Source organism: Caenorhabditis briggsae (assembly GCF_000004555.2).
Source record: "Caenorhabditis briggsae complete genome, chrX, whole genome shotgun sequence".
NCBI classification, from domain to species: domain Eukaryota; kingdom Metazoa; phylum Nematoda; class Chromadorea; order Rhabditida; family Rhabditidae; genus Caenorhabditis; species Caenorhabditis briggsae.
This window is the reverse complement of record NC_013491.2, coordinates 1,189,443-1,215,167: the sequence shown is the minus strand read 5'-3', so window position 1 is coordinate 1,215,167 and position 25,725 is coordinate 1,189,443. Positions and strand designations below refer to the sequence as shown.

At 37.5% G+C, this 25,725-nt stretch overlaps 2 protein-coding genes across 2 annotated transcripts; both read right to left on the bottom strand.

Annotated features, from left to right (window-relative positions):
* Nucleotides 1-650: 650 nt before the first annotated feature.
* On the bottom strand, nucleotides 651-15,082 carry Cbr-hda-4 (the record flags this gene model as incomplete). The annotated part of the gene is made up of 9 exons (XM_002643553.1): nucleotides 651-794; nucleotides 838-930; nucleotides 978-1,421; nucleotides 1,493-1,663; nucleotides 1,712-3,002; nucleotides 3,076-3,229; nucleotides 3,637-3,826; nucleotides 12,996-13,140; nucleotides 15,036-15,082. The coding sequence occupies 9 exons, from the start codon at nucleotides 15,080-15,082 to the stop codon at nucleotides 651-653; spliced, it is 2,679 nt and encodes an 892-aa protein (XP_002643599.1).
* Nucleotides 15,083-19,512: 4,430 nt separating this feature from the next.
* On the bottom strand, nucleotides 19,513-25,248 carry Cbr-lgc-53 (the record flags this gene model as incomplete). Its single annotated transcript, XM_045238782.1, has 13 exons — nucleotides 19,513-19,602; nucleotides 19,658-19,788; nucleotides 19,836-19,930; nucleotides 19,981-20,036; nucleotides 20,107-20,265; nucleotides 20,313-20,375; nucleotides 20,684-20,780; nucleotides 20,825-20,937; nucleotides 21,044-21,232; nucleotides 21,517-21,723; nucleotides 22,165-22,221; nucleotides 24,921-25,106; nucleotides 25,156-25,248. The coding sequence occupies 13 exons, from the start codon at nucleotides 25,246-25,248 to the stop codon at nucleotides 19,513-19,515; spliced, it is 1,536 nt and encodes a 511-aa protein (XP_045095872.1).
* Nucleotides 25,249-25,725: the final 477 nt, after the last annotated feature.

The window sequence follows — 25,725 nt, the reverse complement described above, 5'->3', positions numbered from 1 at the left end:
TGGAGAGATTATCTGATAGTTGGAAGTGGAGAGAGAAAATCAGAAATTTTGGGAGGGGATGAAATCAAATCACAACGTCGACATGAGGGATCACGAAATTTGGTGTTTGAAATTCTGATCATAAATACCTTTGATTGAAATTTTACGAAACGCCCGATATTTAGCACTATCTAGTGTCTAGAAGCAGAGAAGAAGAGGGCCGGAACGAGAGATTTTGATGTCTTCAAAAGAGGAAAAATTTTTAATAATAACAGAATATTCGATAAAGAGGTTCCCGTGAAAAAAATGAAAAAGATGATTTCAATGTGTGTGGAAATGTCTAGAAAAGCTAGCAGACGTTTTTGAGGAGCGCCACTATGCCGAAAATGGAATTATGAACATATCACATATGTTGGAAAAGGGAGAAAAAATGAAAGCGCAGAGCTTTCAGATTCGATACATATGCAGATCTAGGAAGAATGTATTGGGTTGCTATTCTTGATTTTCTTATGAATGGGGGGGGGTGGTTAATTATGCATGTAACTCGTAACAGAAGAGTTTGGTTTGATTTTTTGCTTTTTGGAAGAAGGAAGGGGGAAGAATGGCGGTGTATGACTATTTGTTTCGATTTTGTATTCTGCTGATTATTATGATGACGTAGTGAGAAGTAGTTATTGTTGGAGCTGCTGTTGAAGTTGTTGCTGCTGCTGCATTTGCACTTGCAGTTTCACATTTCTCCATTGCATTTCCGTTGTGTTAATTGCAGCTTCTTGTCCGTGCAATGCAGGCCAGAAGCCTTTATGAATAGCAATAACCTGAAAACAATTAATTGGAAACATCAAAATTGCAAATTGAAACCTTTTGTAGTGTCTCCAGTGCGCTTTGATTCGGCAAGTTCTCCAACGAATCCGTGCACAAGCGACCAGCATCGTCAGATTCGCCGATTAGAGCCTTAAAGATGAAGAATTAATTAGATCCATCATTTTTGAGACTTTTACCTGCACACACTGCTCAGCAGCAGCAGAAATGCTATCTAAATTGTATCCTCCTTCGAGTGCCAGGACCACCTTTCCATTGGCATAGCTCAAAAGACACTTGGTCATGTATCCAAACATCTCTGGAGTGATTTCATAACCTCCGAGAGCGTTCACATGTCCATGACAAGCGTCGAAGCCAGCGGAGACTAAGATGAAGTCTGGACAGAAGCTAGCCAGCACTGGTTCCACGACAGTTCTCCATGCGGCAAGGTACTCGGCATCCTTCATGACGCCTCCGGAGAAGGGGATGTTCACTGAAAAACCTTTTCCAGCCCCCTTTCCAATTTCAGTGACAGATCCGGTGCCAGGGAAGAAGTTTCCATTATCGTGACGGTGAAGAGACATGTAGAGCACATTCGGGTCGTCGTCAAAACTCAACTGCGTTCCATTTCCGTGGTGGACGTCCTGAAATAGAAAGCATTTAATGAATATGGCACAGAACCGAAATCAATTATATAAAAATCAAAATGACTAACCCAATCAATGATAGCGATCTTGGCGCATTGAACCGGATACTTGGCTTGAAGAACCTTAGCAGTGACAGCCACGTTGTTAAAGAAACAGAATCCTAGTGCTTGTTCAGCTTCAGCATGGTGACCTGGCGGTCGGATGCAAGCGAATCCGTTCTTTAAACGTCCCTCGGCAACCTAAAAATTGAAAAATATCATAAGTGGGAATATCAATTAGAATGATACCTGTGAAGACAGTTCAATCAATGTTCCAGCGGCTAAACGAGCAGCAATCTGAGTGCTGGCGTCATTAAAATAGGTGTCCGAGTCAATGCCGATGCCTCCACATGGAAGCTGAAGGAATCGTTTCAACGGCAACGCGTTGGCATCAATTTTCAGGCAAGCGGTAGGAGAAACTGCGAAGAAAGTCGTGTAGGTTTGAGAGTGAACCATCTGAAGTTGCTCCAAAGAAGCTTTTTTCGCCGTGATTCTCTCGCATTTGGCAACATGTCCTTCTTCAGTAAGCTTCGACCAGATTCGTTGAATCCTCTCTCCATTCTCCACGTGATTGCTATTGTTGCTGCAGACACACTCGTGTCGAGCCATTAGTGGATCGTATCCAAGACCAGTTGAAAAAGTTGGTTCTAGCTTTGGATTGAAACCGGACTCCATGGCAAGCGCTGTGAGTTGTTGAAGTTTAGCATGAGAGAAGAGACCGTTGTAAGATTCTGCCATGCCTTCTCCTTCTGGGTCTTCACGCACGAGACTTTTCCGCCTAAGGACCAGATCACGGATTTGTTGTTTCAGAAGAGACTGATACTGGTGAGATCCTAGGCTTGCATTAGAAGCGAGAGATGAGTTGGAGGCGGAGCTTGAAAACCCGTTCCGGTCTCCTTCATCCGTCATCCCACCCAGTTCCAGCTTTTTATTCAGTAAACTTGGAAGACTGAGGAATGGGCTGAGGTTGGCGACGGCCATGAAAGCAGTGAGATCTTGTCCAATCGGCAAGTTCAAATTCTGGAACGCTCCTGTAGCGGCAGCGAGGTTGGGTAGCGATGGTGATGGAAGCATAAGATGTGGAATATTGCTATGTGAGCCAGACGGCAGCATGTCGATAGGCATATTAGACGTCTCGCTATCACTTCTTTTCAATTGTGGATGTGTGAAACTAAACTGCGAGTTGTTCGTCTGCTGTACATGCTGAACTGGGCTATTTCCTTTAGACAATAGTTTCGCTCTGATTTTCATCTTCAAGTTTGGTTCCGAATTCACCTTCCTGAGCTGGAACTCGCTGGCCTGTTGTAAGTTGTGAGCGTTTGCCAGACTTGTTGGCAACCGGTATGGCTCAAAGTGTGGTGAAGACACGTTCATCTGTGAGTTGGAGTTTTTGAGCCTCCTTGAGTTGTCATGTCCATTTACATTAGACATCAGATTGCTTTGACTATTGCTCTCTCCCTTGCTCCTGTTGGCAATCATGTTTTTCAAGCGGTCTTTAGTGAGCTGCGATATCGTTGTGGAGTTTGTCCGTGGGAGGTCACTGAAACCAAAAAATTAATTGAAAAAAAATCAGAAGTTTCCGGGCTAGACAAGTATAGGAAACGGAAACTCACGATTTTCGGCTTGAAGTTGGCGCCGACGGCTGCTGTGGCGGCAGTGTCGGATGGTGCTCTTTTGTTGGTGTCTGTGGTACGGATAGATTAGAGAGATTGCCATTTGAGGAAGAGAGTAGGTTGGTGAGAGAATTTGCAAGTGAGAGAGGTGCCGCTGAAAAATTGAATCATTTAATAGATTTCTTCACAAATTTTTATATGGGTCGATGTTGTCGAAATATGAAGGGAGTCTGATAAATCACTTCAGTACACCTTCCATGTACTTAAAGCATTTCTAGACCTCTTCATAGTTCTGAATTCCCATTTCTTTATGAACGGACAACTCCCCCATTCATTACATTAGGGGTTTTCCTCAGAATCTTGAATTTCATAGATCAATAGCTTTTCATACTGAGAACAGTGTCTACGACAACAAATGGAAACATGGAGACCCACTCTCTGTCTGGTAACCTGTCACAAACACCAGTGTCTGAAAACAATGAACCAGCCCACCACATCTCGCGTTATTTCTATTTTCATAAAACATTTTCCACGCCGATTAGATTTTCCCAATCAAGATACCTGGTCCAGAGGTTGCATCCTCCGACGTCTGACTGATTAACATTGGATTGATTCCGCTTCTCTCTTGCAAACTCTGCAGCTGCTGTTGTTGTTGTAGTGCCGTGTAGAGATTGTGCATGTGTTGAACGCTCAGCTCCTGCTGAGCGCGTTGAAAGTGACCTATGAGGTCCATTTGCTTCTGCCGATACTCCTGAAATATAAGCAAAATTATGAATAGGGATTTTCTAAGGGCTCCACACCACACACAAGTCAAGTGGCGGAGAAAAAAAATTGGGGGAGTGATGCAGATATGGCAAAGAAAAAAGAGTCAGTTTGTGTAAATCTGATATAAGCTGTGATGTGAGCTGATGATGAAAAGGTCTACCAACGAGAAGAAGATGCAACTTTTTTCTTTTCATCCGTTATTTTCTCTCCGGTTTTTTTTTCAGGAGTGGACCAGGCGCCAGGGGAGGGATGGGGAAGGGACCAAATAAAAATAGAGCTGTCCTTTGTGTCTATATTTTCTGTCTTTTTTTTCTTGGGGGGGGGGGCTTTTCCACGAGGTCAAATGAGATAAAAAAGAAATGGGGAAGAGTTGAGAAAAATGCAACACGCGTTTTTTTAAAAAAAAAAGAAGATTCCTATTTTATATTCTAAAAACAGAAACGGAGAAGCAGAATTTGTAAATAACTCCAGAAAATGAAAAAGAAGCTCAATTCTAGTGTCCCAAGTGAATAATCTCTGAGTGAGTAATCAGTTTTTAGTGAAAAAAAAACGCAAGACACAATTTCCTTTTCCGGAATAGAAAAAAAATGTTCAGCTAATTTCACAGATCACACATCCAGCTACCAGACAAAACGAGCTACATTTTCAAGTTTTTCCACGCTTCACTAAACTTTTGAATGAGATGTGAGAAGCTTGGACAAGAGAATGAAGGGAGGAAAAGCCCGCGAGAATTAATATCCTTCTTCTGACAAATGAATAACATGATCAGAGCACTGAAACTCCGCCCATTCCACTAAAGTACAAAGCGGCAAGAATAGATGAAAAACAGCCAGGGTTCACGGAGTGCGGATATGAATTCTTTGGGATTGGTGTGACCGGAAATGTACCTTGGCATTGCTGTATTGGTGTTTTTTTTAATCTAGAGAAAACCGAGAAGTCGTAAAAGCCACAAAAAAAAGCGATACCCTTTTTTAAAAGCATCACATAAAAGAGACTCATTAAAAGTAAAAAAGAGCCGTCGGAAACGAATGAGGCAGTTAAAGTAGTCGTTGCTATTTCTAGATCTTGTGTTCAAGCCGACTGAGTCATCTTGTGTGTGCCACTCGAATCTGTTTACTACTTCTTCACACACAAGCCCTAAAAAGATATTTATACACACAAGCTCAATTTTCTTTGCAAAAAAGCTGACAGAAGAGACGAAGAGAAGGGGTGAATTAAATTAGATTGAATAGTGATCAGAATACCAAACCAAAATACACTTTTTTTCAAAACTGAAGAAAAAGAGATGTACACACAAAGACAAAGGATCCCAAAAATAGATGGGTGGTTGGTGGTTATCTATTGCACCCATAGGAATCGGGTAAGGAGCGGAGAGGGATGGAAACACGAAAGGACCAAGGTCTTTTGAACTTTGTGTGTAGCTGTCCCAACTATTTAGAGAAGGACATTGGAAAAAACGAGAGAAAAACTAGAAAGAAAAATATTGGCTATTCATAGAACACGTGAGGGCTGCCCGGGCTACTAGAGAAAAAGGAGAGCAGCTACGGTTAGTAAGAAGCAAAAAAAAAACGCCCGTGTCTATCTTGATGAATTTTCTGAGAATTTTTCTTTCTAAAGCCATAGTTGAAAACAACAGAGCTCAAATCTTTTATAGCTGCAAGAAAAATATATCAAAGCTGAATATAGAGAAATTCAAAACTGACATAGAAGTTTTAATTTGGCTGATTTATAGCTAAAAAAAAGGTTCTGGTGGGAAAATGTCTAGGATTTAATAACGGTATGGTAGAGTAAATTGATATCGACACCAACCTAACCCTTCTTAGAACTGATTTTATACTATTAAATTAATAACTGGTCAGAATGTTTTGACAAAAAGTCTAAAATATTAGTCGGCCGGCTCAAAAAGAAATGTTAGCCGTGATCACCTGCAGAAAAGAGGAATTTGAGATAACCAGTATTGATAACAAGTAATGAGCTGTAATCATACAAAACTAGAACAGAACGATAAGTTGAGTTCTGTAAACAATAACTTTGAATCTGCCAGTTAATTTATTAATAGAATTAAAATAAGAACCACCCGATCGTGGGTATCAAAATCTCTGTTGTGAAATTATTTCTGATACACCAATTTTGCCAACGACTTCTAGAAATCTGGTCCTGTTTTGAGTTCTGGGTAGTTCAGTCTAGTTATTACGAACAGCATAGAGCCAAACAGACATATACATGTATTTTCTTATTTTTCGGCTTCTTATATCAAAAATCTACATTTCAAAGAAAAGATTTATCAGCGAATATTTTGAAGTTATCTGGACCTTCACGATTAACAGAATTTTGAGTAGAAACAAAAAACTAGACACGACTAGTCTCCAAACTCCGCCCCATTTTTATCTTGGAGAGTGGCTACAAATCCCTACAACTTCCGAAATTTGCCGGATTCACACTCTCCATGATTAAAATCCTCGGTGATCTTCAACAAAGTGCGAACTTTTAAAACTATCAAGTCAGGAACTATAACCTTTTCGAAGTCTGAACAGTTTTAAAGAATCCTAGGTGGCTATTTTTTCTGAATTCAAAAAACGAAAATTAGAGTAATTCGATTTTTCCATACGATTTTTTTCGATTTTTCCATAATTCTATTTTTCGAGAAAAACATGGCTAATCTGTGTGAAAATCTCCGATTTCTCCAATCTTGTTTTTGAGATTTGCACTTTTTGAGTACAACTTTGGAATTAGCTGATTCATTGTTTTGGTGAAATAAATTTATGAATTTTCGAACGAAAATAGATTTTCTAGTTTACTTTTTGAAACAAAAAACAATGCCAGAATAGAAAGCACAAATCACAAAATTGCTGAGTCAGTGAATAAAAACAAACGGCGGTGTGTATCTTCTAGATGTGCTCCAAAAAAGGTACTAAGAAAATCTGCGATATATAAAGTGATGAAGAGAAAAGGAAAAAGGGTACTGAATTACGAATTAGTAATAAATCATCAACGTCTGGAGAATCTAGTCACGGTGTTACATTCAAATAAAGGATTAGCCTGACTGAAAGGAAGAAAAAGGTACTATTGAGACTGGAATTTGATTCCAGAAGCAAAAAAAAAGAGTAAAGTAAAATCAAGTAAAGAGACATGCAGATTACATTTGCAGAGAATGAAGTGAGAGGAAAAATCCTTCTACTCTCCTTTTTTCAATGTCTCGCTCTTCTTCATTTTTTTCTTTTTTTAGCCACACATTCATTAGTCATAGTGCGCTTCTCTTTTCTCTCCCTCTCTCTTTCTCATTTTTTCCCTGAGAGTGAAAGAAACTATAGACTTGACAATGCACGAAACATATGTCTGAAAATAGACATGTGTTGGGAAAAGAGGAGGATCACATGTGCGTACGTATGCATGTTGTGCATTATTAAAACAATGGGGAAGCAGGAAGTTTTCATGGTACTCAGAATATTGAGTTGGTTCGAATGAAAGGAAATGTTTATAAAGGAGAATAATGAATAGTTCTCATTATTACGAACAGTTTTCGAAAAGTGATTCTGAAGAATAATAGAAATTAGAAGTAAATCGCAGTCTGAAAATTAATATTGAGAAAAAAAACTACGTAAATAAGATATGAAAGCTTTTGGTCACATTTTCATACACATTACTAAATCTCCAAAAAGTTCAAAGCACACACGTACTTTAAAACAAAACAGATATCAAAATAGACCTAATGAAGTAATCAGAAAAGAATCTGCACTTCTGATATTGTAGTTTCAAAATATGTACTCAAAAAAAGAAGCAGGTGATTGTAATTTTTAGTTTTTTCGAACGTGGCTTGGAAGGTTTTGATTCCAGGATATCGAGGATTTGAGGATCATGCGTCTCTCCTAAGTTGTTTGTGTGTTGTTGATAATGTTACTAGTTGTGCTACGTAGTGATAGTGAGCCGATGAAATAAAAGTGTAATCCCTGAGCGGATTTTGAAGTCGCTTTTCTGGAAGTAATTTTCTTTGATTAAAAACATTATCAAGAGAGTTTTCAAGAAGGGAGGGTCTTGATAGACCGCTGCTTTACCAAGGATCATAGATGAAGTCGGTAATTACGATCAAGGGATCAGATCTTAGGTACAACTAAAGTGCGAGTGAATTCAGAACAGGGCGAATTTCCGACTTGAAAACAAAGTTCAGATCATTGACGACAAACTTTCAGTCTTCAAAATCAAGCTTTTCAAAAATGATGAGTTATTTGAACGCCAAACTTCAACCAAATAAATGCGGATTTTACGAAAATCACTATTCGCATAATTAGGTGTTACCAAAAACTGATATTATGAAATGAGAAAACTTTCTGTTTTGCAGAAATATCGAAGGAAAATAACTTTGAATTGAAGAGCTCAGATTTGTAAAATGCTCCTAGTCAAATAAAATTCAAGGAGAAACGTGTGAACTTCTCAAGAATATTCAGATACAAATTTTTTTGAAATTCAGGTCTGAGGATATCTAAGGCATTTTTTGAGGTTGGTTTGGGAGTTATAGTTAGTTTTTGTAAAATCGAAAATTCGAAGAATCACAAACTAACATATTCTAACATCAGTTGTTATGTTCAATCAAGAAACAAATTTTAGTTGAGTCGTGATGAAAAAATGTGTTTCAGATATGACTTTTCAAAACTTCAAAATCTCCAGTGATGCAATATGGGTTACAAATACTTTTAAAAGTTTGGAAACCAAATAGAAAGAACCAAGAAAAGTGTGATTACAGTTTTAGACTAATTTTAAAGGATTTCGAATAGGAATTTTAGAAATGGAATGAAAATGGTGTAGGATCGGTATAAACAATCGAATGCTCGCAAAATCAAAAGTAAGATAGGCTCTAGACGTTAGTATTAAGCAAACCAATTTACAAGTAGTTCGAAACTGAAAACCTAGAAGCTCCTGAAATCACAACTTTGATTATGCCAAAAGTTTTTCTGCGCAGGTGTGACCAACTGTTTGATGCTTTTTGCATGAATCTGCTCTCCCTCCGATCATTTCCTGTTATTTTTGCACTGTATGTACAAACACCAGGCTCTCGCTCCATCTCTCCACATCATTTATACACACAGGCAGACATACAAACAAAATCGACCAAAACAGTGTGTTGTTTGTATGTGTGGAAACGGTCCGAAAAATCAATACCATCAATGCTGGGATCTCCCACCGTGGATGATGATGAATATTGAAAAAAAAACGGTGAAGGAGAGAGAGAGAAAGTAAGGATTGACAAGAGGGACGGCGATGGAGAAAACGAGAACCAGCGCAAACAGAAAACGACGCAAAAACTGCGCTCACACTATTTTTAGTTGAGTCTGAGCGGTCTCCTCACCAACCACAACTTTCGTCGTAGAAAATGATGTAGAAAAAAAAAGAAAATAATTCTTCCGAGTGAAAAGCAAATTTTTCAAAGAAAAAAAAACTGAATAGAAAACACCTGGCTCCTCATTTTACTATGTCCATTCCTGAAATGAGCCTCTTACTGCTTGTCGGCTATCAAAATATTATCACGTGGCAATTTTAGGACAGTTCCTAGTTTCTATTTCCGAGTGTAGAGTCACTGGCTCTCTTATCAATAAAGGTTATAAAGAAAGCGAGAAGAGTTGCGTACATATGTGTGTACATGTATGTGTGAGTATCTATAAATAAATTGTGAATGGCAAAAACACGAGAGCACTCTCTCTCTGTTTTACTCTCGAATATGACATTGATGAACATGTTGAGACAGAGAATTGAAAAATAAGTAGATTTATAGTAAAATTGATTTTTCCAAAAAAATAGTAATAAAAAGAGATCTGTACTTTTTTTTGGGGGTGCTGCTGATGAAATTTTTAGAAGAAAAAAACTAGAGCATGTGGTTTTTTTCTCGCCTCTCCTTGCTCCTATCACATGTTCAAATCATGTAGTGAGAAAAAAAATTATCTCAATTTTCTATTTTTGTTGTATAGTTTTTTTTTTCGAAAATGTTTGAAGAAGGAACTTCTTGTGCTCTCTAGAAAACAAAAAAAGTGAAAAGTGAGGAAAGAAAGAAACAACTAATTGAAAACAAGTCGTAGACAGATAATGCAATACATTTAGAGTCTAGTCTGACTTTGGATATCGGAAACTTTTAAGTTCAAATTTCCAAAAAAAAGTTTTTTTCAAGCGAAAAACGGAATGAAAAGATCAGCAGAAAATCTAGCAAAAATTTACAGAACACCGATAAATTCAGCACAAAATTTCAATTTTCACAATTTAATCAAAGTTTAAGAAAACTTGAACCAATCCGAAGTATCCTGCCAAGTTCTGTGAAAAAACCGCTTGATAGCTGATGCAGTTTTTTTACCTCAACTCCAAAGTTTTCAATTCAGCTTCAAACTGAAATAGCCGTATATCAAAATGGAGGGAACTACTGTAACAATTAGAATGTATCCGAGACTATACAACAGCTTAAAAATACAATATAATAATTCGAGGAAAATGGGAAAAAGTATTACTCATCCTATACTTTAGTATTTTTGACATGGGATTAGAGAAGAAAAATATTTGAGATGAGATAGATCAGGAGGTATTGAGATAGTGATAAATGTCTAGGCTAAAGACGGAACTTCTATGCATTCATTTAGGCCCGCCCCTTGCCCGTCAACTCCTCTTCTCTTCTTGGTCCTCAACTTTTTTCTATTTTCAGCTTTCCGAATGACAACAAAAATAGCTTCTGAGAAGAAGAGACACGAGTGTAGACAACCGGGGGAGCCAAAAATGGAAAAACGGAGCGGATTGACAAGAAGGGAGGGCGGAGATGATCGAGGCTCTTTTCAAGTTATTTTGTACACGTGATGAATGGCTGAGGGTCTAGAAACAGAAAGCAGAAACAAGAAAAATGAAGGGGTTCTCCTTGTTATTGTTGTGTCTAGCGAAATTCTGTGAAATTCATTTTCTCGGAGGAGTTCCTCTCTTCCTTCGAGTTCTAGGGGGCACCGCTCAACAAGAAAGCAGACTTAAAACGGAAATGGGTTTAGAGATGACGATCTTTGGATTTGGAACCTAGATGAAAGGCCAAGAAAATGATGATGATACCTACTTTTGAAATCTGAAATTTCAAAAACCAAGAAAACGTCAACCAGGTGAGATGGGAATGAAACGAGAAAGGAAACTGACGTTCGCTAATGGTTCAGTAAAAGGTTTTGTTGTTCTAAACGCTAATGAAAGCAAAAGTAGAAAATGACAAAAGACCAGAAGGAAAACAGAGAAAGAAGAAGAAATGTAACTATTTTCAAGCTTTTGCTTCTTTTTCTTCTTTTCTCATTTTTTCTTCCTCTCTCCTCTCCCCTCATTTTTTTTTCTATTCTCATGATGTACCCTCTCGTCGATAGACACCGACAAACAGCATCGTCAGGTTTTCCAGGCTTCTATTTTCGACACATCCGGAAATAACCTCTTCTATCTATCTTTCTCTATTGCTTTCTCTTTCCTCGAAAAGTGTGTGTGGGGGGTTGTCGTCAGAAGGGCTTTAATAGCTAAAATTCCTCTATGTTCTCAATTTAGATTTCTCAGTTTTGAGATCTCAAAGCTAAGAAAATAATACATGGGTTGGGTTCAGAAATGAAAGATAGAAAAATCTAAAGCAGAATTTTCAAAAAGAAGGGAACTGAATTCGAAACCATAAAAAATCGAATTTAATTCAATTAATTCTGGTAAACTTGATAGAAATGGGTTAAGACTTTCTAAAAGCTCGGATCCCCATTTACAATCCTAAGCATGTGTATATTAAGAAATACCAAGTCACAATATATGCACTCAAATGCACATTCAATGATTCGATTGATTTTTAAAGAGTCTCAAAGAAGACGTGTCGTCGACACGATGCTTTCTATTTCCTGTCTACAGTATGCCACGCCTACGTGACGAGTTTCTAAGGTTAGGTTGATGATGTCGTTATGAACCTCAACACACGGTAACTTGGGTACAGCGGATGTCACACTATTGTTGTCATTGAATCTTTGATTCAGATGTTTGGGAATGTAACCAATTTACAATTTCATGTTAACATGTAATGTGAGGCAAAGTTTGAGAGTCTGGCTAAAAATTCTAATGAACCATTGATTTCACCAAAATGCTGAAATTGTGGGCAAGTTGCCGTGACCATCCGGTCTCTAGGAAATAAACTCATAAAGCAGCTAGGCTGCTAAATTTTACCTAGTATGGAACTACCCTAACCTAAAAGCAGTGGCCCCGTTCCCACAGCCTTGTCAAAAAGTTGAAAATTATCAATTACCTTTGAAAAGGACAATTTACATTAATTTAAAACTTCATAACAGGACCTCAAAACATATGACGCGACACGTGATACCATAATTCTAAGTATCAAAAAGTCTGTACACAACAATCGAAAAACGTTCAAATTGAAATGGACGAACTTGAATACAGTAATCCTGAGATTCAAAGTGACAAATGTGATCCCTAGACAAGCCGAGATGCAAAAATTCTACAGTACCCCGGCGCATACGTTCCTTAAAATGTTTTACATTTAAAAAAGCAGATCTCCTACGACAAAAACTGCATCTATCAGTTCCGACACCGTATCTATTTCCAATTAAAAAAAACCATGTCCAATCCTAAAACGATTTCCATTGACACTCAACAGCATTTTCGTTCCAAAAATAAACTGGAAAAAGGCGATGAAATGATCGATGACAGTATTGCTTCCTCGTCCTATTTCCCCCGCACTCATCACCAGGTTCGCTATTTTACAGTTCTGGCAAACCAATCTGTCATTATTTTTTGTATTTCCCGCTCGAAAGATTCTTTTTTATCTTTTTCTTGAATCAAACAGAATGAAAAAGAAGATTGAAAGACGACTGCGTCAGGTATCCAAAAAAAAACAGTTCAAAAATGAATTATTCAGATACGGTATCTTCTTCGGTCAGAGGTTTGTTGAATGATGATTGGATAGTCGGTTTGGTTAGCTAGAATTTCGGAATGGCGTGACTTTTTAGGCCAGAATGATGTCAAAGTTTGAAAGTTTGGAATAGGCAGATACGGAAGAAGAAATTCGTGGTTCAAGTTTATCGCAAAACAAAAATAGGAAACAGGAAAAAAAAAATCTAACAAAGCTTTCTTAGGTGGATATTACAAATTTCATTAACAACAAAGTACAAAATGCTCACCTGAAGCTGTGTCTGCAGCACCGCGATCCGTTCCGGTTCCAAATTTGTGTTCGCTAAAAGCGCGGCCGATGTCGATGGTATAACCGGAATTCCAGCCATTGCTCCGCCAGTGCTCCCCGTTGAGGAGCTGGCTTCTTCCATACGTCTGAAATTCTGAGGTTTTACAGTAACTTTTTCAGTTTTGCTCAGTATAGTGTATCAAGAAAATACCAATTAATGATTCTAAGAAACCAAAGATGTTTATAGATGTTTGCAGACTGAAAGATTCTAAATAAATGGAAAATCCAGACAAACAATGAAAATGTAGGTGTGAAAGTGGACACTAGAATTATATTAGCGGCGGCGGCGTTTTGTGTAAGAAAAGGACAAAGCCGGTTCAAAGAAAGTTGATATGATAACAGCTGATAAAATCTTTCATTCATCATAACCCAAAAAAATTGGTTTCTTCCTTCTTTCCAACATTAATAAGCTGAACTCCTAATAATTGATTGATTGATGTGACCGAGAAGATTAGAATCTTGATTTATGACAAGCTGGTATATTTGAAACAACGCCTTTTGTAAAAAAAATATGGAAAACCTACAGGCGGCAAAGTTGAAATAAAAAAAGAATATAAATGTCGGGAAACATCTTGAAATTTTGAAATTTTGAAATTTTCAGAATTCAAAATCTTGGAATTTACAGTATCGAGTGCAAATATTCCGAATTTTTGAATAATGGAAATTAAAAATTGCATGATAGGAAAATCTCAAAAAACCGGGATTTGAATTCGCGAACATCAGAAGTCTGAAATTTCAGAAACTCATTTTATAGTCAAGATAATTGCATTTATACAAAGAAGTCATCCAAAATGAAGCAGTTTTTAAAAAGTTTTAAACAATGAAAAAAGATTCTAATATTTTGCCCTGTCTATGAATAAATTCAGAACAATTTCTGACTGAATCACCAAATGCAGAACTTCAAGAGTTCTATAAACGAAGTCAATTGTTTATTTCGATTTTCTTTAAAATGGTTTCAAAGTATCTAGTTTCACTCATCTCTTTCTAGCGCGGAGGAGGACGACCTCGCTCTGGCTCTTTTTCTGCAAACGAACGGGATGAGGTGTGGAAAAAGTTCATCAGTAATTTATGACTAACGTACGTCAAAAACGGATTTTAGAACAAACTGAGTACCTCAGAAGGCTCCAGAAAAGAAGAAAATCGGGGGTAGAAGGAAACTTGGCGGGGACCAGTGGCGGCGAAAAATAAGACAAGAAAACGCAGGAAAAGCCGAAAGAGGGGATAGAAAGAAACTTTTGATGCAGAGTAAGGTCCTCGCATTATGTTTGGGGCTATTCAATTACATTTGAATGAAATGGTGGTCAAGAAAAAACAACTTTACGTCGAAAAAAAAGTGAAAACTCTGAAGGAATCTCAAAAAATTTGAAAACGAAAAAAATAAATAAACATTATTCAATCTCCTTGAAAACACACACACACACACACAAACGGCTGTAAACGCTGAAATATCTTCTTTGCATATTCTTCGACAAATCTCGTAAAACCCGCTATCCCATTAAAGATAGATTCCCCGTTTTCAATATAAATTCTAAAAATAGATTTTCATTGAAAGACGTAACAGCGTGTCGAAAAAATGATGAAAGTTAGAGTGAAACAAAGAATGGAGGACGAAGAAAGTAGCCGCTAATGACCGAGAGGGTAATTAAATCACAATTAACAGATAATAATCATCGCATCACTTTCTTTTTTTTTAATGAAGCCAAGTTTGAATAACGAGAGCGTCACGAGAGATAGAGATAAAAATAGCGCATGTCCCCGGCGAGAGGCCGCAGGCAGTTAGTCGCACGTAGGAAAAGAGAGAAAGAAGCGAAATGCGCGCGGGAAGAGTTTATAGTGTGGAGAAGACGGACATACGGCCTCACTCACACAAACACACTCACACAAATACTCACTCTAGGCACCCGGAGGAAGGCGAGTCGGGAGAGCCTACGGGAAGCGAGAGATAGAAAAAGGAAGAGACGGGATGGGACATACAACACACGCAAAAACGACCGGGAATGAAGATGATGATGAGGAGAAGAAGGCCATTATTGGTCCCAATAGCTAGTGAAAAAAGGCCGGGAGAAAATCGAAAAAATCGGAAAGCAATTACTCCAAACGACACCTCTTGTTTGTTCGGCTTTAAATTTTATGGGGACCAGTTGGGTTTCTCATTGCAATCAGACTAGAATAGGGATTTTTAAATTAGAAATTGTTCATTTTAAATTGTTAAAAATGAAAAACAGTTGAAAAGTGAATCGGATATGAATTGGGGCTAAAACAAGTTTTGATATTTTGGAAAATACGCAAAAAAGGTCAAAATGTTGAAAAATATCGTTTTTTGAAAACATCTTCTCAGCTGAAAGTCACTATGTTACCTAAAATAACTTCGGAGAATGAATGAGAAACTTTGAAGAACTTTTTTTTTCCGTAAACTGACTGAAAACTAACAAAAGTTCTGGAAAGTTTTGATGGGAACTCAATTTCAAACATACCAGAAACTAATCGTTAGGTTTCGCTAATTTTGAAAAAACTCGTCCTTTATCTAGAAGTAGAGCATCTGAAATAAAAAAAGATGAAAATAGTATTATTCGGAAATTTACCGGAAACTAACCAAACTTCCATTGGAGCGCTAAATTCTATTTTTCAATATTAATTTCCGATTATACCAAAAATGAGGCTTATAACAAATTGTAAGCTCATAAAAATCAATGTTTTCAAACTTGCAGCATTTGGGTTTCAAATAGATAGAATTTAAACAAAATAGTATTCTAGGTAATTTACTTTAAAAGTTCCTTTTTTCACAACAAGCGATAAAATATAAATTTACATTCCCTCTTTTGTTATCAGAAAGCTAGAATACAAAATTTCCGAAAACGTCCACTAATACTTCCCTAAAAATAGCTTCAATCAGCTGTTTGTCCAAAACGCTTTTATATGCTCGCCGTACGGGAAAAACATTGATAACAACACCACCAAAAAAAAAGAATACGAGGCAAACAAAACGAACAAGAATCTACGTCAACCACCAAATGATCGCAACCTTCCTTTCTCGTCCTCTACCTTCTCGCCTTTTTTCGTCGCCTTCCTACCGCAGTATCCGTATAGGTTTTTGCTATCATCACGTTTTATAGAGGTGCAACGTGTTGCGATCGACCCATCTCAAGGAAACACCCTCTGAATCGAGAGAAACAACTTTTTTTGACTTTGTGTTTACACGTATTTATGTGATCGTGAATGCGTACGTTCCGTTTTTTCTTTCTCTCCCTATCTCTTTATCACTCGTTTTCGTTCCATTTTGTCGGTAATGAAGGTGCAACAAACGTGACGAATGTACCGTCGCCGTATCACATGGCTTCCTTTTTTGGTAGAGTCGAGAGAGATAGAAAAAATTGGGAAAAGAATTTTCAAAAAAAAAAAGCACATTTGGAAAATATCGTGATGAAGATGAAATAGATGACGACGTCATATTGATGACGATGAATGAAGTGGAAATATTTCAAAAAGATGAATAGAAATATGTTAAGGAAAGTTTTATACAAGGATTTTGATTACTTGGTTTACTTATTATCAATTCGTTATCAATATATATATATATATATAATATCAATTTTTATATTCATCAAGATTTGACAAAAAAAAATCTCCATCTTCCGTCCACAACACACCCGAAAATAAAAACTTGTGATAGGCTAATCCAATTTGTATTCATTGCTAGAAATTATATTTTTTCGCTCGGAAAATTCGGATTAGTGGATAATTTCTTGTATCAAGAATACATAGTGGGAGCTCATAGAGCAAACTTGAAAAGAGCCTGTTTGAAAAATAGGGAAAATTGGGAAGGAGGACCTGAGACTTGTTTTGTTTACACATTTCATATCCATATCAGATTTTGAAAATTTTCCCAAAAAAATTGATAGCTCTTGTTAGAAATTGTTTGAAAAATGGAAAAAAAAACCTTTTACTGATGTTGGTATGTCACACGTGACCTGTTCTCTGCAAAGTAAAAAATATCTCAACTTTTCGTTTCTAGAACAAAGATCGATAGTGCGGGACCCACAATTGTTAGCGCGAAAAAAGGACACAAGATGCTAGAGCGTCGTTTTGACCGGAAACCTTATGTATGCACCTTCGAACTACAATGGAGCTTTTCTTTTTTTTTTCAAAATCCGGAGACACACTCTCGCATACACTTTCATGGCTTTGTTAGCACTGGCTTTGAAAAACAGGGATGAAAAATAAAAGCTTACCTTTAGGTTTCATCCTCATTTGAATTCTTATGACATTTTTCGAACTGTTAAGGTGTTTCGTTGCCATGGAGAGTTGTTTCGTTGCCATGGAGAGTTATAAGGCAATCTGGAACAAAAAAATAGTGAAGCGTCGCAGGAAAGACTGATTAGAAGACGTTTAATTTTGCTGTGGAGAAGATTTTTTGGTTAAATCGAACGGTTTGACGACAATAATTGGAATGCTGAGAATATTTGAAAATGTGGCATTTCGGTCAGGTCAGCACTTCAGAATTAGAGATGTGAAAAAAAGGTTTTGGGAACCTATATAAGAGAACAAATTCGTAAAAATCAATTGTTTAAGGAACTAGAATTTGAGCTCTATTATGTTTTTTACGTTTCAAAGAGTTGTAGAAATTACTTCAATCAATGTTCAAGACTATTTCTGGTTAAGCAGTCTCGTAGTTAGAACTTGTTCATGATAGCCCTAAAAACTGTAAATGATAATCCTCTAAATACTGTTCTTCCGAACTATCAAACTCAGTAAACTTCTGGAAACATCTGAAAACGTCCTCATGTATTAGTACAAAACCCAGATACTCGCTTCCACTCACACAGAGACGTGCCTGAGAAGCCGATGGCTTAGTGAAGTGGATGCGTTCCAAATGGAGAAGTGTGAGAAACGGAAAAAAAGAAGATAAAGTTTTCGAAAATTGCTCATTTTTCCGGTTTTGTTAGTTTTGCTCACTTCTGTAGCTTGGATAGCTATTACTCTGAAAAAAAAGTGCACATGTGACAGTAGCGTGATTTGGGTAGTCTAGCAATGATACGATTTCAAAACGCTTCTTTCAAATTTTCAAAAAAGGATTTTCAAAACAAAAGTCGAAGCAAGACAGAGGGTTGGCAGAGCAAAACCACGGCTCTCCATGGCCGTCTGAACGACTGACGAGCGGTTCGCCATGGAGAAGACGCTCCCGTTTTCTTTTATTTTTTGGACGACTCGTTCAGGAAAACCACGCGAATGAAAAACATACAAAACGAATAAAACACGTTGCGTTTGTTTTTTTATTATTCAAATCGATGCGGCAGAAAAAAAAACGGCTATTCAAATGAAGGGCTCGCGTGAGCCAAAGCCAATTGACTTGCACACAAAGCCCATAAATCGAGAACAGAGCAGAGCTCCTATTTTTTCAACTGGTGAGGTGCCGATTTCATGGAGAATTTACGCACTTAGATTAGATTAGATTAATTTATTTTCAGAGCGGTGACCAACAGTACATAAGAAAAAGGCACCTCACGAGGAGCGCCTGAAGTTAAGAAGAGAAAAATAATGGAAAAGGGAGGAATTATATACTGTAAAATACATGTTTAAAAATAAGGATCATAACTAGTAGCGAGAAATAGAAGAATCAAGGAGATTTTCAAATTGGGACGGGGTGAGGAAGTGGGGTACATTGGCAGTTATGGCATTCCAAAATGGGACGGTGGATGCAAAGAAATCATTGATATGGGGATTTGAGGCAAATTAAAGTCGGGGCGACGGGCAGAGTTAGATAAGCGGAAATGAGATTCAGGGTGGGGAATGTAAGAAGTAAGGTTAATTATTTTGTACAGAAGCATTAACTGAGATTTAAGGCGTCTATGACGCAAAGAGAAAAAATTGAGAATTTGGAGTCTGGAAGGATAAGAGGCACCGGGGGTAGACGAAAATGGTATACTACAACGTTGGCAAATAGTTTTGGAGAAGAAACGAAGGGGGGACAAGACACCTTTATCATTTGAAAGCTGAGAATGAGAAATCTAAATATATATTTGAAATTGTCTCATTCTCAGCTTTCTAATGATATGGGTTTCATATCGAAGTCCCATACCCCAGTTACAACCTTCCCTAGCGCAAAAAGTGGAAAAAATTATGTCACTATTTCTGAAGATGCTGTGAAGGGATGTTTTTTGACAGAAAAAAAAACATTATTTCTCAACTCCACCCATCAAGGGGGCACACATACCCCAAATTACAGTCAATTTGCAATAAAATGTCATTCAAACCGTCTCATCTTTATCTCATTTTTCTTCATTCACACACCCGTGTTTTGAATAAAATAGCTCAAATTATGGACAAAAGTATATTACAATCGAGTAAAAAATTTCACGCATACAAAAATGAATGGAGATCATCACATCATAAAATATGATAAGAATTCGTGGGCATTTCTTTCAATGGGATGGATACATGATAAGAACTTTTGGGGGAGGTTAGAAGAAACCGCCTGACATTCCAATATAGTAAAACCAGTAGAAAATGTTGAATGCAGTGAAAAGGAGTGGAAACAGTTTAGCTGAGATCTGGAAATAAAATAAATCGGATTTTTGAGTTTTTCAGAAAAAAAAATACTGTTACCTCATCAATTTTTTCTCCGTTAACAAATATTGGACTTTCCATCTGAAGTAGGAGCTTTTGCCGTTTCTCTTCACTCTTCCGCCGTCTCACGTTCCCATTCCCATCGTTTATTTGAATGGTGTGTGTTGCATCTGGAATAAGTAAAGTATATGGTTAAGAATTTTGAATTTAAGTGTACCTGAATTGGTTTCAGTGATTTGAGGTCGTTGTCCCGACAATCGAGATAGCCATTGCTGTTCTGAATCGCTTCTCATCATTAATTGCTCTTTGCACCTGAAAATAAGAACACATGTTTCCAAAAACTACCATACAAAACCCCTAACCGATTGTGCCTTCTTCTTTTTGCTTCCAATTTGTCAGCGAATCCAACAACAGCGAGCTGAAAAAAGAAGCGATGACTATGTAATTTCAGGGTACAACGACACAAAAGGAGAATAGAAAATTGATACCTCGACAAGAGACAAGAAAATGAAGCCAACGCAGCCAAACATCCAGATGTCAAGCGCTTTGACGTAACTGACGCGTGGAAGATTTTTTACGATGTTACCAAATTGGAATGTAAGAGCCATCAGCGAGGACACACCAAGGGTGATTCGAGCCGGGAGAGCCTGTGACGTAGGTCATAAAAAATGGATGAGAAATGAATGTATTTTACCTTTGTGTCAATCCAAAATGCAATCCAGGAAATAAAAACTGACAGATATGTTGGCATGTAGGCCTGAAAATTTTGGAATTTTGTCAATTCCACGAATAATAGGAAGCTCGTACTTTTTAAAAAATTGTCTCATTTTTTGTATCAAAGGAAAGGCACATGAAAAAAAAATTTTCTCGAAATTTTGTTAATACAAGCCCACCAAGGGGTTATACTTGTAGTCCCAGAGTTATAAGAGCCACGTTGTCACTAATTTTGAGGCGTTTGATATTTCTACCGAATTCTCAGGCTCTCAGGTAATAATTAAACTTTTCTTCCTGCTGAGATAGTGATTTCTGTGGCTTTAATATATTATAACCAAGGATGTAACTTACCTGAAGAACGTAATAACCGTACAATCTTCGGAATGTGAACTGCACTTCTAGCTGATCCCATAAACCAGCAGTATACACTAATGTAGCATTCATATGCCTATAAATGACGATTATTCTTACTCCCGCTTATTTCCAACCCACTTAATATCCACAAGTTCAAAATCTGGAAGATTCTTCGAATCCGGATCCGGAATAGTCACCGCATCCCAGTCCCTCCAAACGATTCTTACTTCTGCCGTGTTGTATGAGTAGCTCTAAAAAGGGGAATGAATGAAAACGAATATCTCATTCTTTTTATTCTTCTTAGTTCAGTTTTCAATCTTATTTTGCTTTGTCTGCGTATTCATCACAACTGTCAACTTCAGTCGTGGGACGCCACTCATCAATTCTCACCTCGAAAACAAGATTGCACGATTGGCGATCCATGGGAAAATAGGTCAAGTCGAGTTTGCATGGACCAATCAGAGACACTCGGAAGTTCAGCCAGACAGTTCCATTCGGGAAGATCAAGAGGAGGATGTTTTGAGATGGAGACGCATGGATTTCGACCTGGTAAAGATAACGCTGTTTTTTTTAGCACCGAGAAATTCATTTCCGTTTCCTTTTGTGCCATAAATATTACATGAGTCCCCTTTCTCCCATCACTTTCATATGCTATAGAAAAAAACTCAATTTTCAACGACGTCTGTTCAATTTGAGTATATATGTTTGTGTGTTTCCAAAAGTCCACATCCACGCATACTACGTACATGGTTTCCTAATAAAATTGAGACCACCGAATTGGCAATGTGGACGACGACCCCTATCGGAAAGAAAAGCTTTCGCTTACTCACTTTTTTGCTATTCACGAAACACACGTTCGGCGACCACATTGTTGGCAGCTTGTGAGATGCTAGAGAGATATTTTTGAGACAATAATTTCGATCGGAGAAGTCGAGACGAGGATCACGCCAGATTTGTGAGAACCAGACGTCTGCTTTGAAACTGGATGAAAACTCGCTGATTTCTGTGATGGACTGAACGGTAAGCTCGACGATTACCTGGAAAAAAGAGAAAATGAGAAAATTATCTTAAAAGTATAATGTGTCCTTATAGAAATTTTATTGGCTCAAAACTTGAAAGTCTCAAAAAATATCGTAAATGCTCCATTAGAAGCCCAATGTTAACAAGCATTGTGCGCTTAATTATCTCGGTTGTTATAACTGATATCAAAAGTTCGTTAATTCATAAAATGTTGCTTATAATATGCCGAATAATTTATCAGTTAAAAACTTTTTGATATCTTTTACAGTAACCGATATAATACAGCTCAAAGTGCACGTATAGGGAATGCTTCTATTAAAGCATTTAGGCCAGCGAAATTTGTCCACATGCTCTAAAAACTTGAAAAAAATCTCTTGGAGTTTCTGATTTTGTTTCAGCTAGTTTTATCAGCTGTTAAATTTTCTCTCTTACTCTTTGTACCATTCTGTCTGATTTACCTCTGTTGAGTTAGCGCTCGGCAAATTGTTTTTGTCGTAGGAGTCGTCGAAGAGTTCCTGGAAAATTAGAAAATGTCGAATCTGATTGAACTTCTTCTTCCCCAAACAGACACATTCATCCAACATCCCATCATTTCTTTAATTTTCTCTAAATATTTTGACCTGGCTGGTCAAAACATTAATGTTCATCCCACTCTCTTTCTCAAATCACGCCATTTGCATGTCTTTCTATTTCCAGAATGATCAATTCCATAGTTTGAACCCCCTCAGGCGGTGGATTAACGGCTGCTTGAGGTTGAGAAAAAAAAAGAAGAAAAAATAAGAGAAGGAGAAAAAAGAAAGGTCCATACTTTGGTCGTAACTAGGTTTTCACGATCTTGCACACACACACATCTTCCAGTTATTATTGACGATTGTTCAAAAATGGACGGAGGAGACAAAGGAAATATTGGGTCCAGAATTTTTTTAGAAATTAATTATTAACGATGTTGGGAATTCTATGCAAAAGTTCAAAATTTGTTCAGAGATCGTCCTCTTCTGAATCATTTAAAATCGGAAACTTTCAGAGTTTGCAACGTCACGCTATGATTTCTTTCATTTTTGATGTCGTATCTCCAAAAGAAATTTTTAATTGATGGATGTATTTACCCAATCTAATTCAATAGCCCGGAGTAATGAATAATGGATGACTTGAAAAGCCAATGGTCCTACGTTTCTCTTCAGTATTTGGTCACTTGTCTGAGAAAAAATATAAGTAAAAAGGAGTAAACAATTTGATTCAACCCAAAGAACCAATAAAACCCTCACATTTTGAAACTAATTTGTTTTAATGGAAAATTCCATAGAGCCTTTTTTCCCCACAAATTCTCTATACTCTCTTTTTCACACTTTTAGAGCCGAAGCGATAAGTTTGTCCCCGGGTAAAAAAGGTTGTGCGGATGAGCGAACCAAAAAAAAAGAAGAGCGAAATCCTTCCGAAAAAAGATCTAAACGACGTGAAAATGTGTGAGGATGGCTCGAATAAAACGCAATAAAAGTGAAACTGCCGGCAGTCTGTTTGATTATATGTGTTTTTTGTGGGTTTGCGACTTCATTCGGAATGTTAGTAAAAGAGATAATGTTTAAAATAAAATTGGTGGCTGTGTTCCAACAACCTGATGAGTGGAATTAATATGTAAAAGTTAGTGTGAATTTGGACAACAAATGTAATTGAAGTTTGAAAATAAATATAGACAGGGTTCCTTAGAAATTTTTTTCATAAATAGTACCGAATTTCCAAATTTATGAGAGTAAACAATGAAAATTATACTGTAAAGCCAGTTTTCTAAAACGTGAGGGTTTTTAAAAAAATTAGTTTGGATTTATTTCCGATGATAGGTTAACTGGAATTGTAAAAAATTATATTTTCATTAAATTTTGTTTCCAAATCAACACTTTTAAATTGATGGGAACTCTGTCTGCTAGAGCCATTAGTCAGAACTTCCTTATTGCGATTGAACTTTTGTCTTTCATCTGACCCTTCAAATTTTTCCGCATTCTTTTTTCATTTCTAATTTTTAAGTGTTGTTTTTTTCATTTATCAAGTACCTCTTACATTTTTTCTTCTATGTTTTGAGCCCCGTCCGTTTGTATTCATGGTCAAATGATTCTTCCTGGGAGCACTACCAAAAAAGCTATAAAACCATCGGATGCTGTCTGTGACAAGAATTTCATTTCAGTTTCCAAATTTTGGATACAATCGTGAATCAATTAAAACGAAACGGACATTTGTCCAGGAGAGACACCAATCGGTTTAACAAATTGGACAACACAAAAACAGCTCGCGTGAAAAAAAGCTTTGTGAGGGATCGGTTCTCAAAATTTGATTAACATTTAGGAATCTGGTGGTGCCAACAACTATGTACTACATACTTGCATTTTTGTCTTTTTTTCCTTTTTCCTCTTTTTTTCCTACCACTGTATTACTTAAAAAATGATTATTATCACGCCTCATTGAGCGTACATAATAAATAGCGAATGAATGATGCCCGTGTCTGTTTGGAAGCAGGTTTTAAAAGGGTCGTTTTTTGAGTGAAGCGTAGTCACGAAGAGCATAAAAATCATATTCGCGGGTCCCTCCGGAAAAAAAATCAGCTAAACTCGTCGGGAGAGCACAAAAGTGCACTTACTAGGTAACGAAGGGAGTAGAAAATAGCTATTGCAACATATTCAACGCTTCCTGTGATGTCAACGGGTGGATAGATCATTATATGCTCTTTTTTGGGTTTGTGTTGCATATGCGCATGTAACCCTAAAATAATACGAAAAACCTAAAGAAAGCGGATCCCAACCCCTTTTCCAACCCAACTGCGTGTAAACTGGGTCGGATAATATAATGGGTTTCCCTCACTCGAAAAAATAGAAAAGGAGGGAATAAAAAAGGAAACAACGAGGTAAAGAAAAGATACATATCTGGCATTTTTAGATGTTTATGTGGCCATGTCTTGGAGAACCCGAATGGATTGACAAGGAGTAAGGAAAGCCTAAATGCTTGATTTTTCGTTGTGAACAAATACTCAGAAGTTCTTCAAAAAGAGATTCTCATCAAGGATTACATAACGATAGCAGAGCGTGCATTTTTTTTCTTTAAGAGCGAAAAAGTTTTTCTTCGTTCTCAAAATTTGATAGGAAGACTTCAAACATCGGATGTCTTTTAGCAAAAGAAGACACAAAATACTTAAAAGTCTTCTAACCAGAATTAATTTTGTCGAACTCACCTGTAACAAATTCTTCCTCAACGTCTCATTTATTGGAGTACATGGTTCATCTTCGATTCGTTCTTTCCGAAACTTTTTCCGCTTCCCACCCTCCCGCCGTCGCTCATGTTGTTGTTGAAATGGTGGACCGTTTGGATAGGGATATGTGCGTTCTGGTGGTAGTTGGCCTATCTGAATTGAGTTCTCCTGGAGTCACAAAAATTTTAATTCGTTGAAGTTAAGACTGAATAGTTACCTGATTCGCTGCGATTTCGGCCAACCGATCTGCATCTCCTGATGATAGTTCTGGGAGCAAGAGAACAATTCGAGCCAGATAGGATATGATCATAAATCCGGAGAGCAACGGTCGACGAGCACCCGACAATGATATTAGATGGGACGGAATGGTGACGAACTTTGTGTGGATCGGGCAATCAAACAATTGGGACACTGAAAATGAAAATCAGATGAGGACTGAAATGAATAGAAACAAAGTGGTTGAGGAAAATGGGGTGGAGAGAAGAGAAAAAAAACGAGAAAGTGGGTGGAGACAAAAGGAACAACACACGCAGCTCCACAAGCACAAGAAGAGAAGTAAGCAAAAACAGGACCAGTGGTGCCGGCATCGGAATGAGTTGTCACAGCCAGAACTGCCGATGTGGGCGTGGTCACCGAAAGACGCGATGAGCCCCTCGTTTCTCCTATCTAGAAGGATAGAAGATGGGAGGAGAGAATATTGGGGCAAATGAAACGGGAAAGGATGAGAAGAAGCGCTAGAATAAGAATGTCCACAACCCCAACGTTTATCAGTTTCGTTTTTTTCAAG